Source organism: Buteo buteo, chromosome 26 (assembly GCF_964188355.1).
Source record: "Buteo buteo chromosome 26, bButBut1.hap1.1, whole genome shotgun sequence".
Classification (NCBI taxonomy): domain Eukaryota; kingdom Metazoa; phylum Chordata; class Aves; order Accipitriformes; family Accipitridae; genus Buteo; species Buteo buteo.
This window is the reverse complement of record NC_134196.1, coordinates 13,528,193-13,543,889: the sequence shown is the minus strand read 5'-3', so window position 1 is coordinate 13,543,889 and position 15,697 is coordinate 13,528,193. Positions and strand designations below refer to the sequence as shown.

The 15,697-nt window shown below is 39.0% G+C and overlaps 1 protein-coding gene across 1 annotated transcript in view; it reads left to right on the top strand.

The window, feature by feature from the left end:
* Window positions 1–15,697, top strand: part of TRHDE (thyrotropin releasing hormone degrading enzyme) — a 221,826-nt gene that overhangs the window by 197,683 nt on the left and 8,446 nt on the right. Inside the window, exons 16-18 of the mRNA XM_075057976.1 lie at window positions 7,955–8,122; window positions 8,671–8,811; window positions 13,774–13,855. Coding sequence (XP_074914077.1) covers window positions 7,955–8,122; window positions 8,671–8,811; window positions 13,774–13,855 — 391 coding nt within the window. The remainder of the gene's footprint in view (window positions 1–7,954; window positions 8,123–8,670; window positions 8,812–13,773; window positions 13,856–15,697) is intronic.

Genomic DNA, 15,697 nt, shown 5'->3' with positions numbered 1-15,697 from the left:
AAATGTAACCATTGCTATTTATTGGTTGCTGTCTTTTAAATAGAAACAAAGTACCTTAATTAATTGTCTCAATACGCCTAGAAAACTTAGAGTAAATGCATTTGATTGATCTGGGCTTCGTATAACTTTGGGGTGATTTTCTATTGAATGCACTTTTTACTATTTTTACTATTATTCTTCTATCACAAGCACTCTGATCAGTTTTGTTTACTTGGAATACCACCTTGCAGATATCATCAATTAAAAAAAAAAAAAAAAAGGGAAAATCCAATATTCTACCACATCAAACGTGTGTGAAGTGAGGGTTGCATACTGATGTCTGCAAATTTGGTGTCTCTTGTCCTTGCCCCTGTTATGCCGACCTTATGGTTGATAAAAATCTTCTAATCTTTGATCAACAGAGCTAAGATCACTATGCTATTTGATAAGTAGAGCTAATGTTCAATACTTAGCTTCTTTCTAATTCTTTTTCTTTTTTTTGCAATTCTGAGAGTACATTCAGTCTACGCTTTCTAACACAAGAGATACAAGAGGCATCGGTTTTCTTTTTTTTTTTTCTTTTTCTTTTTGAAGGAAAGCAATACTCAGATGAATAGATGATGTTTGCAGTGGAGTGCAGGCTGCTGCTCTGAATTAGACTGAAGTCAACATCCATTCTGTGTAGCCCATGGGTTACTGAAGTTTGCATTTGTCTGTCTTTGTGAATGAGGAGAAGTAGGGACTGCCCGGTGACCCTGCACGCAGAGCCAGATATCTCGAATCTGTTCTGGTCTCCAGTCATCCAGGTTGTTCTGAGAAGTCTTGGGGTGCTGAGGTGGGCCCAGAGATCTCTGAAAAGAGAATATGCTGTGAATTTTCCTGTTCAGTATGTGGGTTTCAAGTCAGAACGCATCTGTGTGTCATTTTGCACTACAGATAAACCGCTTTTGGTTACTAAAAAATGAAATCAGGATCTTGGATGATTGCATTCTAGTACTCAATTACCTTGTTTAATTTTTTTAAGGGTAGTAATATGGACATGAGCTTTTTTCAGTGACTTCTGTTTGCCATTTCAAAGCCTTTTGTCACATTGCTGTGACTGTTAATTCTTTATCAGTCTTAAGAATTCATTAGTTAATTCTTTAGCAGCCTTAAGAAGGGTGCGAGTAATGAAGTAAAATGACTTCCATCACATAATCTGAACAAAGACAGTGGTTACCAACAAGCCTAATTTGAGAGTACTAAATTTCCATGCTTGTTTGTGCAGAATTTGTATTTCCTCTGCAAGGAACAATGGATTCATGTCCATCCATCTGCCTAAAGTGGCAGTGTGCTTACTTGGATGGACCTTTAACTACTCAATGGAAATGCCACCAGAAAACCGAATTGCACTGCAGGAGCGTACAGGAGACTGTAACATGTCTATAAATGAAGCTATCCAGAGATCTGAGGGAGTGGTAAATAACAAATTACCAGTCATTAATTGAGATCATTTCAGTGAAGTCTGGCTTAGGTGATAGAAAATCGAATGTTTTTCCAAAAAAAGCATTTTTTCTTTCCTTTTCCTCCTCCCTTATTTCTCTCTCTAATGACTTGAGATACATAATTTTGTTGCTTTGTTTCACATGAGCACACTAGTGCTGCAGTCTTGCAAAAACTTATAAATGTACTTAAGTCTAACCACCTACATAAGTATTTGTGGGAATGTGGCCAACAGGTTAATTATTTTTGTTAGTTGCTTGGAAGAAGCACTATATTTTTTCACGGGTTTGCTGCCCACCAGCTATTTTTGGAAATCATTAGCAGCAAACATGAAAAAAATGAGAGTTATTTTCATTTTTTTCACACATGAATGTCTGATAAATGTAAAACAATAAAATGGATCCCTTCTTCTGTGTTCTCAACCCCTAGAAGTTTTAATTACTGAAAAAAATTCAGGCACAGCTATTCATGCATTTTGAAATGTTACTGGAGCTTTGCCAGCTAATGTCAGCCAATGTTTCTGAAGTGATTTAACTAATTAATAGGTTGTTTCAACATTTGAGTAGAATCTTGCACTCAAGTCAATAAAACTGTTTAAGGAGGAAGAAAACACTGTTGAGTGCACGAGTTAATCAAGGAGTTAGTGCTCTGAAAGACCATCTGGGGAGTATGTCTGAAAAGAGAGAGAATTTTGTCTTGTGAAAGACACAACTAGGCTTTATGGGGCAGCTGGTTCAGGTAGCATTTTTGCCTTCCGACTTCTGCGTGTGATCACAACAAAATGACCCTGTATGCAGTGATTACGGATTAGCAGTAATTAATTTGCAATCCTTAGAAGTTAGATTAGTCTCCAGTTTTCTCATTCAGGAGCGCTCTCTCCACAACTTTGCAAAACAATCGAACAGACAGGACCACATTTTTCATTGCAAAAACTGTCCAGAAAGGACAAAACAAGGGATATCTACTCAGAGATTAGTCTCACAAAGAAGTGCTTAACTCACCACTCGGTCGTTAAAATCAGGGTTGAAGAGCTTGAGTGTGCTAGTGGCATGTTCGATTATGGGATATCTGCTGCAGGAAGGGAAAGGAGCAAGAGCAGTACCATCCCTGGAGGATGCTGGGTTCTCTGCCCATGCCATACCTCCCGCTCGGAAGCCCAGGACTGGGACTGAGTCTGCGCGTAGCTTTGCCACATCCCTGAGCAGTCACATCCTCGGTTAATATCCCCTGAATTCAACACGTGACAGACACCTGAGCGTCAAGCCCGTCACACCTCTGCGCCTTAATTTTCAAGGGGAAGTTCTGCCCTTTGTCTTCAGACTGGACGTGTGCTATGGCAGAGGATCCTCCCCTCCTCTGTGGGAGTATAAGCTTTGGGACTGCCGTCTTGAAAAATAAAATCGGTGCGGTGCTGTTCCTTGTAACAGAATCTGTATTACAGATCTGCCAGCAAAGTACCGATACTTCATTGTTGTTTCTTATCTGAGCCTTGTAACCTATTAAACAAGACTATAAATATAGTCATCAAGAAAAATAGGCTTAAGTTAAATGTTAAATAGTTGCAAAAATAAAGAATAATGTTTCTGATTAATTTTCTTTGTCAAATAGTACCCTAAATGGTATTGAAATTTGTCACTTAATCAAAGAACTGTCTAAACCGTGTGCAATTACATTTTAAAAAATTAGAACACAGTTTGCCCAGAAGATAAATAATTATGGTCCAATTTTATAAGTGTATCTCCAATAGTTAGAACATACTTTAAATAGGAGCAAGTATGTACCAATTAATTATAACTTAGAAGATTATTCTTAGCTCATTGTAGAGCTTTATTATTCACTCTTGAAAAAAAAATCCCTGTAAAGGCACAGCACGATTTTAATTAATTTTTTTCTAACTGTTTAATTTTTAACTTTTTTCCCAAAGTGTTTAATTTTTAAACATGAGCTCTGCTAGCTACATATTTCATTCTCACCATCATATCTCTTAAGCAAGAAAAATACAGTTAAATAAATTGGATCAGTATTCAAATAAAAGCCATTTAAAGTGATGCTTTCAAAAGTTAATCTTTATCTTTATTCTTCTGAAGTATCCATCAATCATATTACCTCTTTAAAAATGAGAGCAGCCTTGGAGGCCCAGATGAGGTTTTAATATAACAAGGCGATACGTTCTGCGGTGTTACTACCTAAGCAGTACTGAAACAATGGTAATTTTATCCACTTGATTCAGTTAATACAGGGGGCAAACATTCCACATGCTGATCTAGTGCCTTGGAACTGCAATTTTAGAACAACATTTTCCATGAAGCTATAAAATTAAAAAATCTGTAGACTGGAGAGATTTCACATGTTTAGAGAACAATGAAATACAGGCCCATAATGATTGGAGGAGAGAGAAAGCAAAAATCCCCACAAATAGAGAAAATTCAACTAGAGGGCTCTCTATTGAGGCAATAGTTAAAGAGAAATAACTTTGGAGATATTCGCATTTTCATAAACAGTTTTTGTTTCCACAAGAACCCTCCGATCTACAGTCCTGATTACAAGCCTCTCACAGTTCTTTGTAGCTTTTCATAGCCATAAGTTTTGTAGTTTCTGAAGCTAAGCCTTTTAAAATCAGTATTTGTTTTGATGTCTTGCATTGTAGGGGCTGATTTTTTTGTCCTAATGACTTAGCTTATAGACAGAGATCGAAAACCTTCCCAGGAGCAATTGATTGGATGACACCGAGTAGATCTGCTGCAGCATTGCAAGTATGCTATTACCGATTTGGTGGCAATAGAGTTTTCTTGGCTAGAAACACGGTGAGATCTGGGCTACGGGCACGGGATCGGTGTCATCGCTTGTCTTACGTCCTCCTTCCTTCCCAGAGCGCGCAAACGGTCCTGCGGTTACTGACCGCGCTGCTGCTAAAACCGCTAGTGTTGGCACGTAGAACGTAAAAGATGGAGTAGCTGGGAAAGGCCATTGAATTGATATGTTTTACTATAAATTTCAAAAATGTAAACCTCACGGGTGAGGAATGCTGACCTTTCTGGGGTTAGACATCCACTTCTGGGCACCTCTGTGCTGACTGTATGAGGCAAACACAGAGTGACAGTCCTTCCAGCACACAGTTCCTACCTGGATTAATGGACCAACCAACCAAAAAAAAACCACTTTTTCCAGGCGCCTTCTAGTTCTTTAGAGCATCTGTTGGCTGAGTCGCATCTCTTGCAGTAAACCAAAGATAATATTTCTGCCGGCAAAGCTCACATAGAACTACGTGTGCTTAAAAAAATGATGTAGCGTTTGTGTGTCAAGATATAAAGTCCTTCCTTCACTGAAATAAGGCTTGACTGGGTTCAGTTGTTCTTCATATTCAGATATCATATGGTAAGACAGATTTGGGGCAACAGGTTGTTTGGTCCCACGGTCAGGATAGCATCCCTTAGTCCTTTTGGTTTGGCATACATTCTTATGGCTGCTGTCAGTGTTAAATCCCAAATTAAAAGCAAAGAAAGACATAAGCTAGTAAGGAAGTTGTGCTTTAAGGACAAATAACCTAGCGTATCAGAAAATCAAGACGGTGATAATTAATATCGCTTTCATGTTCTATGCAGTCTATGTGCATATGGCTGCATATTTATGTTACTGTAATTGCCGAGCCGAAGTTTTGAGAGAGTTGCAGTTATTTAGAAAACTTTAAGACTCATTCTGAATTAATATAAGTCAACACAAAGGCAGGACCTAAACATCTGCTCCATTAATTTTAATATATCTTGATTTCTTGTGTTTAAATATGTAGTCTTAATTTTCTGTAATAGACTTAATTATATACAGTTCCCTTTGCATGCACTTTTTGAAAGAAAGGTTAAATGGGGGAAAAATAATATTGTTGATATTCATTAATATTTGAAATATCACAATGAGGTCTTAATGATAGACTTTCAAGTAAGAAGGGCAAATTCCATTACAGTAAAATGGAAATTCAGCACCTAGCACACATGGATAATTCTGTAAATGTCAACCAAACTCACATTTTACTAATGTTAACTCAGTTTCTGAGAATCAAAACTCAGGCTGGTGAGTGATAACTTTTTTTCATCACTGCCCATGTATGTTTAAACAGTATTTCTTTTAATGGATTTGGTCAGCTTTAAGGATTTTCTGTTTTCCTTGGTCTTGGCGTAGCAGCTCTACAGGGGCCACAGAAGCAGTTGCATAGACTGCACATAAGTCAAAACCTACTGATTCTGGGTAAATCTGAGGAGATTTACTAACTTTTTTCAGTGCCAAGCTTTTTAGGTCATCTGAGCATTGAGAGAAAAGATCTAAGAAGGTAATAGGAAGCATCAAGGGGGAGGATCTGTGGAACCTGCATTTTTTGGAGGTCCCATCTACCTGTCGGCAACACGTAGGAGTTGTTTGAGCTGTGTGGTCATAACTAGAGCAATGCTGATTGCCTGGCACAGCTCGGGACGGGCACGTTCTCACACAGCGATTTGGTGGTGGGAGGAGAAGAAACTAAGATCTCGAACCGTGCCAGGTTCTGCGCTGTAGTACCAATCTACCCTGGCTAGATGAAGCAGCTCATGGCAGAGCTGAGACATTGCACCTCTGATTTTGCTTTAGAAGGCAATATTACCTTCTAAAGCACATATTTCCTAGCAACTTTAATATGGATTACATTTCTCTTGCCTACCCTTTTGGTTTTGCTTTGGAGATTTTACTCCTGAATAAATGCCTGGATTTGTCTGCATCAAATGCAAAATACCTCAGCACTAGTCAAGGCACCCGTTGTGGCTCTGTTAGCGTGGGACTCTACTAAAAAATCTCCAAGCGGCAGCACTATCCTGAGCCTCGTCAGCTCAGCAGAAGCGAAATTCATGTGGCTGCATCTAAACCTGCAGATACACCCTCTGAGCTGCTGACTACACTCGCCAGAGAGCACAAAGAGAGCCTCAACCTCAGGACTTTTTTGCTACTCAGAAAAAGCATAGCAAAAAAAGCAGTAGGCATTAATTCCCCACAGTTCTTCAGCCAGTAGGAGTGCGCTTTTTTTCCCCAGTTTTGCCTTAAATTAGCTACATATGCCTTTTATTCTTTTTCTCAAGAAACCATCATCGTTGTTGCCTACTTCCTTCGGAAGTACTGAAGAGGAACCAAAACTTTGAAGTGCTGAAAAGCCCCACTGGTTTCATTTTCCAGGGACTCAGACATGACCAAAGAGATCAGCTGAAGTTTTTTAACAAAAACACTCATCGCAGAGCCCAACAATAGAAAATTTCAGTGGAAGAAAGGGGTTTTTTTGGAGAATGAATAGGTGGGAGTAAAAGAAGCAATTTGTTCTTGACTGGGATAGCCCAGTCTATGGTATAAGACTTTGGTGAAAGTCTTGTAACTAAAGTATTGATGTAACCTTTTCTTTATGTGTTGTGTAAGATTTGATACCAAATTTAACAGAGGTAATTTCATTCTTTATCCTACTGTATTGCTGCCCAGACGCTGGCAGCAGCTGTATATTTTTCTAGGTTCTCTAAAGAGGTCATGCATATGAAGCTGCAGAGGTGTTTCAGCCCAGCTATTAGTAACTAGAGAACTGCATTTTTGGTATAATTTTTACGAACAAAAAGGGGGCGTTCTTTCCTGCAAATCAGAAACATAATCCTCTGAGAAACGTCTAGCTTTATCTGCAGGAATACGCTTTAGCTGACAAATGTTTCAGCTTCTATGCTGGTATAGGAAGCATAAGCAGGGTAGGAAATTGGAAGCCCAGCTGAGATCTGTTTAGAAGAAAATGGTACATATGCATATCCTATACTAGGTCTGAATTTGGCTTCAAGAAGCTTTCATTTAACTGTGGTCTGAGTTTTTATTACTTGAGCAGTAATCACAGTTCACAACCATCCTATGGCATAGCTGGTTTTATACTGGTATTAATATGCTGAAAAAACATTTGAAACATTTCTTATTTTCTTCACTCCTGAAAACACCATTTTTAAGTAGTATTGTCTCAGCACATCCTTCCTTACTTGTATGTTACTATATGAAGATGGAGCACTTTATAGCACCAGCAAGGAGGAGTTTCTGGCTGATCAGCTCCTGTTCTAAAACCTCAGTACTAAGGACAAGAAGAGGAGATTTGGCTTAGAGCCCAGCAGCAGAGTGATAAGATCCCATGCTAATTTGGAGAGCTTATGTTACCTGTCCTGCAGGTTATGTGGCACATTATGTGTTGATGAACTGGATGACCATAATTTATGGTCTCCTGACAATGTGAGAGCGTTATGAAAAGAATGGCAAGCATGTGTTACCCATTAGAAAATCCATTAGGATGGCATGGCCTGGAAGATTTTGGTGGCAGTAAAGAGATGCAAATGTAATTTTCCAAAAAAAGGTTACTGTTGCACGTTCATTTTGGAGTCTCATAAATGTAGTGATGTTCCTCCGTCGTTTCCAATATCAGGACGCTCCTTATTTATCACAATGCTATTTCTGATTTCTTTTGTAGAATCCCGCTCAACGTGAGGGACATTGTCTACTGTACAGGAGTTTCACTGATGGATGAAGATGTATGGGAGTTCATTTGGATGAAATTTCATTCTACCACAGCAGTGTCTGAGAAGAAAATATTATTAGAAGCCTTAACTTGCAGTGATGACAGAAACTTGCTCAATAGGTACAAAAATATTATATATCTGTATCTGACTATTACCAATAATCACTTCAACATTTATGGATCATCACTTGAGCTTTGTTCTGAATGAAAGAACTTTGCTTTTCAAACACCAGCTTACTGTCTATTTAAACTGTCATGTTTTTGCATTAATGCATATGAAAATTGACACATATTATGTCTTTTCACTTCCAAATTTTCCTATGTTCATTGGAAATGTTTGAAATCCTATAATAATTGCTATTATTTTTTTGTTAGCATATCCTTCATTTAAATATATTGACCAGTCTGATCTTACTGATTTCATGAAAGCACACATGTAAAGTTCCACTCAGCTTTTACTGAAAACCTTTTACATCAAGATTTTTCTGATTCCTAGTGTGTCTGGTCTTTGGAATGTTAGAAATAAACCATGGAACTCACTTGGAGACTTAAACAAACCACTTGGCAGTGATTATTTTTTTTCTGATAGTTTTCTGATGTGCTGTTGTTAGACTATGTGTTGGTGAAACTAAATAGGATTATTTTTTTTTCCTTGTTTCTCCCACTAGGCTTTTGAATTTGTCTCTCAACTCAGAAGTTGTCCTGGATCAGGATGCAATTGATGTGATAATCCACGTAGCTCGAAATCCACATGGAAGGGATCTTGCTTGGAAGTTTTTCAGAGAAAAATGGAAAATATTAAATGCTAGGTAAAGATAAAAAGTGTGAATTTATTTTCATTTTCTTATTTTTGATGTAATTTATGTAAGTATTGCATACGTGTGTATTCATGTAAGTCCTGAACCTAGTCCGTTCTCTTTTAATCCATAGAGATGTCTCTAAATATGAAATACGTACATACAAGTCATAACTGCATTTATTCATGGATTATCACACACATGCATAGAAACATTTATCTCCTAGTGATCATCTGTATATATATCTATTACTGTATTGTGTCTGCACTTATGATAATGAAGTCTATCTAAGTGTCAAGTTCTGCAGTTCTACTTTTACATAGATAAAAAAGCAGCACTTCCCAAAGGAATTTTGCTGATTTTAAGTCTGACAGAAAAAAAATCTTTTCAAGAACATTATTTCAGCTGTGGGAAAAAACCACCAAACCCTTTTTGAAACATTTCCATTTTCAAAAGGATGCTAATATAGTGTCATCCCCTTTCCCTCCACTCTGTGTTTCAGGTGAGTTTCAAGTAATAGAGGAGCAACATTCTGAATTAAAAATAGATGAACAGGAAGGAGACAGGGCTGTTCCTTATACCTACTTCTCTTTCTCTTTGAACAAGTGCTACATGCTCCTAACTCAGAAGCCCCATCAACATTTTAAAATCCTTTTTGATGAATATTTTGATGTTAATTGAATGAATGAGAAATTCCTTTAGTTCTTTAGGGACAGCCTGAGGGTCTGAAAGATTTCACAGCAGCTCGTCTGATATGGACACATTAGAAGGGACCACAACTCGGATGAGGTTCAAGTTCTTAAAGGCAGGTGTCCAAGAACTTCAGACACCCCACTCCAGGGCAATCCCATGGTGTTGGCAGAAAAAGTATTGGAGTTCTGTTCCATTCTGGACTTGTGAGGAGCCATCTAGTGTACCACAGAATATTTGAAATAGTGTATTTAAGATGCTGTATTTAAGCAACTAAATACTAGTGCCTGATGAATACAGGTACAAACTTACTTATAGGTTCCACAGCATCAAAAGAAGAGTCAAGGAAACTCAGAGACTGTGCAACTTTCTTAAAGATTCAAGAAGTTTTTCATGGTTTTTTGGATAATACTTTATAGTATAGTGGGATTTTAGAAGTTCAGCTGGGAAAATAGGTTTGAGCTGGAATTGGTTTTGGAAGTTTATATTACAGGAACATACTTTTTGAAAGTAATTTCCGAAATCTTTAAGAGTGCTGAAGAGTTTAAAAATTAAGAATCCTCTGCTTCTGGTATGATTATTCCAGGAACTGGACTTTTACACAGAAAGTGAATGCAGAGCCATTACTATTATGCAAGCCAGTGCTGTTAGTTATGCTCTGGATCGCAAATAATTTTTCAGGTTCCTCCAGGGATTTATACAGAGTTTAGGCATAAATCTGTCAAAATCTGTATTGCTACAAACACATGTGCAGAAGTTGTGTCCTACCTTAGCAAGTACGTTCATCTCACAACCCAGCAAGCAGCTGTGATTTTAGACATGGACAAGGTTAAACAGCGTAGACGAATAGACAAGATTTAGGAAACTATGCCACATGCCAAATTTTCTGTGTGTTCTAATATTAAGTAGCTTGACTTCACCTGAAATCTGAATTTTATTTCTCTCACTTGCTTGGAATGCATCACTGTGTTATCTGAGTTCGTAACGATCAGTGAGGCCTCATAAAAAACCTGTTATTGTCTTTTTTAAATGAGAAAATAACAGAATCTGTCACTTTGCCCAACACAGCCTTAATGTTATATACATTCAGTTTGATCTCCAAACACAAGTCTGAGCCACCAAAAGGATTGTAGCAGTTGCATTTTTCTGAAAGGGACATCCAGTTGAGTTTCTATCAATTGCCAAAATATTGAATGCAGTGGAATGAAATAGTTCATGCAAGCTGTACATGTGTGATGTGTATTGAAAATAACTTTGTTTCGTAATTATAGATTAAAACCTTTTAAGAGAGATGTTGAGAGGGTGGAATTAGTCTAACACCTTGCCCCTTGATGTTCAGTGAAACAGTAACATGATAGAACGCAAAATTAGGCTTCTGATTTAAGCTTGCTACACTAGTATATTTTTAAAATACAAGCTCTTTTGCGGAATTATAGTTTGAGTATACTCTGTCCCAAGGCATATTTTTTCTACAATTATAATTTATTATTTAATTTTTTTAAAATTAAAATACTTGGTATGAAACATTAATTTAATGAGGAGATATCTCAACGGTATTTTCCATTGAATTTATTATAAAAGGTGTTGATGTTTGAGATAGTAATATGAAATAGCTGAGGGTGATTAAATTATACTGTAACGCTATTTCCTCTAACTTTAAAACACAGCATGTCAAAGAGTTAGAATGACAACAAATTATTCTTATCCCTTTATATTTTTACAGTACGCTTGCATTCACATTGTCCAGAAGATACTGATAATGTATGAAGTCTTCAAAATCACTCATACCCCATTTACAAAGGTGACTTTGAAACTGAGGTGCCTAACAAGTCTTTCATAAGAAATCCATGGGACTAATAGTGCTAAAGTTCTGAAAAAGAGAGTTGAAAACACTATGCTTGAATTCCTGTTACCTGAGCATGCACTAACTACCTTGGCTCCTAAACCAAACCTAAACCATCGTGTGTGCACGTGCGTGTCTGTGTGCGAAAATTTAATCCAACAGCTGCCTGTAAGAATTCCTTCATTCTCAAGTGCTGAATCATTTGTCAGCATTTGGGAATTTGATAATATCTGGGAAGCTGTTTTCACCTCTCCAAAGTCAATGGACTGTGCTGCCTCTCGCGTTGAGTTCGCACAAGTGCGAAGCCCGTACAAGTGTGAGGCACTGGAATTTATTTCGCGTCCCCAGAAATAAAGGCGCAGGCGGAGAGCCCGTGGCTCCAGGCTGTTTCCAGGGAGCTCAGGCACGTAAGGTCCCGGTTCTGCAGTGCTGTTGTCTTTCCTATGAAGGGTGGGAAGACCAAACACTTTTTCTGTTTATTCATATGTTTCACACCTGCAAAATGCTATTTTGGGAGGTGGCTTTTCTAGAGTTTTTTCTGGCAGAGCCCATTTAGAAATTGCTGTTAGTGGCTGACGTTTGACCAAGTATGTGCAATGGGCGGTAATCAGGACAAGTATTCGTGAAGGTATCATTTTCAGTGGAAGGAGTTCTGCTACTTCTTGTTTGCGCTGTGGCCACAGTACAGACTGCGAGAAAAATAAAATCCCTGCAGCTGTTTTTATGAGGTCGCTTCCCTAAAGTGGATTGGTAACCTTGTCAAAAGACCCCATCAAGAGAAGCTTCCAATTTTCCAAGCAGTCAATTATGAGGCTAAGCTGAGACTGTAATAATAAAGGGCTTTGTTAGAAAGCCTAAATGTGCTTAAAGGACCATGAAATCCATACTTCCCATAGGAGGCGTTTGCCGCTGGATGTCTATATATGTCAGTGTGACTGAAGTTTTGGAAAAAGAGATGTACTTGCTGAAATATCCATGAATAATTCAGTTATTAGTGGTCAGGGAGTAGGATTTTTGATACCTATAACTGTGTTACCCCTCACACAAGCTCAAGGTAGCAAGCAACACGGTGTAGACCTTCCCCAAAACAGAATCTTCTCAAAGAAACCCCAGTTCTCTTCCTTCTCCCTGGGGCTATCCCTCTCCCTTTCTCTTTCTTTCTCCCTTTTGAAAGGACTGTGGCTTACAGTACCTAAGCATTTAAGGGTAATTAATTTAGGATTAATAGAAGCAGAACAGAGAGCTGTGACTGTGCTAGTTCATTTCACTTTGAATTTTGAATTCCTCCTCTAAATCAGTTTCTAAAAGCGGGGTATGAACTGAATTGTTCCCCCAGATAAACTTAATTGCAGTGAAGTCTGTTGGTATTACTTACACATGTCTGACAGGAGAGCTGGATTCCCTATCTTAAAAACAGTCATGTTCAGATTAGCTAGATACTGCTTTGGGTGTATGTGCAGATAAAGATAAGGATAGCTATTTGTCAAGTGCCTTTTGCTATGCTGAATGACATCTAACTTGAACAAAAGACTTGCTTTCGGTTTCCAGTGGAATTGTTCTTCGTGCTAGAGACTTTGGAAAAAACAAAACCCACAAACTACTCCAACACGAAATGCAAAACTTCACGAGTAGTCTGATCAATCTTATAAGCGATGTAGATGCTTCATTTGGGGGATTGAGAAAAACTTGTGGAAAAACAAGTGGATCAGTAGGAATTGAAGAGCCAGTTTCAAAGCAACTACCTGCAGAAGGCCATCGCTGATTGCTGCTGAATATTCTACCCTTTAAATATTCCTTGCCCAAGCGTTGAATTTTTCATTCCAGGTTGGTTCTTTGAAGATGCTACGTCCTGGCCCAGGGGATTATTTTAGCAGTATTATTCTCCATCAGTATTATTTATTTTAATTATCAGGTACAGGAACAAGAAAATTTGATTCAGTTCACTTATCGAGAGGCAATTTGTAATGTAGATGAGGTGGATGAATACAAAATGCAGAGAAGGCTGCAGCACTTCAAAAAGTCTGTTTTAATGGTACAGCTAGAAGGGTTCCTCAGAATACTTCTCCATAGTCGTTGCTCCGCTCCTTCTTTGGCACCCGTATATTGAGCTGCTTGGTGCCATTGCATGGAAAACTGTTTCGTTAAGCATGAGGTGGTGGTGTAGTTTGGTCCTCTTCTCTGGAGCTCTCATCTGCGGCTGCAGTTAAGCCCATTCTGCTTCATAGCATCCGACTGAAAGTTAACTACGAACAGCTCAGCCTAGAAGAAAGTCTCAGTCCAGGCTTTTAGCATAAAACAGTGGCATACCAGTGTCCAGTTCCAGTGCTATTCCCTCGGATCCACAGAATCAGTCCCACGTCTTCTCCCTTGCTTACAGAAGACTACTTTCTAATTTTCAGCCAGCCTGGCACTTGCACTAACTCTTCTTTTTGCCCTTGCAGGTACGGAGAAGCATTATTTATGAATTCGAAGCTTATCAGTGGGGTCACAGAATTCCTCAATACCGAAGAAGAACTAAGAGAGGTAATTTTTAAATCACTTTGAGCACGTGAGGCTGTATTTGTTGTAAGCAGGGAGCAAGGCAGGAGCAATAAGGTGTTGGTTCTCCGGGAGCTCTGGTTGCTCCGCTGGAGTCGCAGACCCGTGCTGCAGCTGGGCAGCACGAGGATGAGGAGCAGATTGCAAAGGCACCCGAGTGCGTAGAGATGGTGTCAGAGGTGGGTAGTGCAGGCACTTCTCTGTGCTTGGCTGGATACGTAGGTTTGGGTTTTTTTGTCTTGACTAGTGGTTGAGAAACTAAAGATGAGATCTTTCTATCCACATTAGTTTATGCTGCAGAGGGCAGCCCTAGAAAACCCCAGCGTTGGAAGTAGAAGCTGCTAGTGCTTTCTCTGTTTTTCTTTTCCCTACAGTATTTCCATGTGAGAAAAGCTGTTAACCCGATATTCTGGCCAAATGACACCATGATAATTTGTTCTAAATGCTAAGTGCTTCTTACTTAGATTGCAAAGATTTCTCATTTTAACTTAACATCTGCCCTGACTGAGGTGGTTGTGCGATTGCATTATGCTCTGCTTAGCGGCTGCTCAACATTACCCCAAATGGATCAAATGATTCTTATGCACCATAATCACCATTAATTGAACTCTGATTGCGCTATGATATTTTGTGTCCAACCATTTGTCTGCACTCAAGTCTAGTGGCCTCAGGAACTTAGGGAAGAGCCGCAGCTGGTTTCCTCAAAGCTACCCAGGTGGGAAGGACAGTGCTGGCCAGATCTGAGGATCTGCCCTGCACAAGTGTCGTGGTTTAACCCCAGCCAGCAACTAAGCACCACGCAGCCGCTCGCTAACTCCTCCCTCTGTCCCCGGTGGAATGGGGAGGAGAATCGGAAAAAAAGTAAAACTCCTGGGTTAAGATAAGAACAGTTTAATAACTGAAATAAAATAGTAATTGTAATAGTAATAGTAGTAGTAATAATAATAATAATAATAATAATAATAATAATAATGATGATGATGATGATGATAATGATGATGATGAAAAGGAAGATAACAAAAAGAGAGAGAAAGAAAACGCAAGAAAAACAGTGATGCACAATGCAATTGCTCACCACTTGCTGACCAATGCCCAGCCAGTCCCTGAGCAGCGATCGGCCCCTCCCGGCCAACTCCCCCAGTTTATACACTGGGCACGACGTCCTATGGTATGGACTATCCCTTTGGCCAGTTGGGCTCAGCTCTCCCGGCCGTGCTCCCTCCCAGCTTCTTGTGCCCCTGCTCGCTGGCAGAGCATGGGAAACTGAAAAATCCCGAACTTAGGATAAGAGCTACTTGGCAACAACTACAACAGCAGTGTGTTATCAATATTACTCTCACACTAAATCTGAAATACACCACTGTACCAGCTACTAGGAAGAAAATTAACTCTATCCCAGCTGAAACCAGGACAACAAGGAAGCCTTCTGTACTCTGAGTTTCCACCTCCATGATAGTACTGGCAGGCTGCCTGTTTATACTTCCCCTAAAAGAAACTGGCCTTGTAGACATTTTGATATAAAAAGTACAGAGATCAGGTAAAGTCTGATTTTGATGGTTTCCAGGTCCCTCCCATGCTTTTAACTGGGATGGGAATGAGACAGTTGCAGGATCGGCCTTTTTGGTTTTGAGCCCATGGCAAAGAGATGTTGTTGGAAGTTAGATTTAAATAAAGAAGGTGAATTTGGTGTCACCAGGAAAGAAAAATTAACTAGTTATGAATAAGTGTTGCTAAACCACCTAATTTTATACAAGTCAACATAACCAGCAACCTACTGTGCACATCAGCCTTGCAATTCTTACTTAAAAAGAACAGTAATTCAAAGCA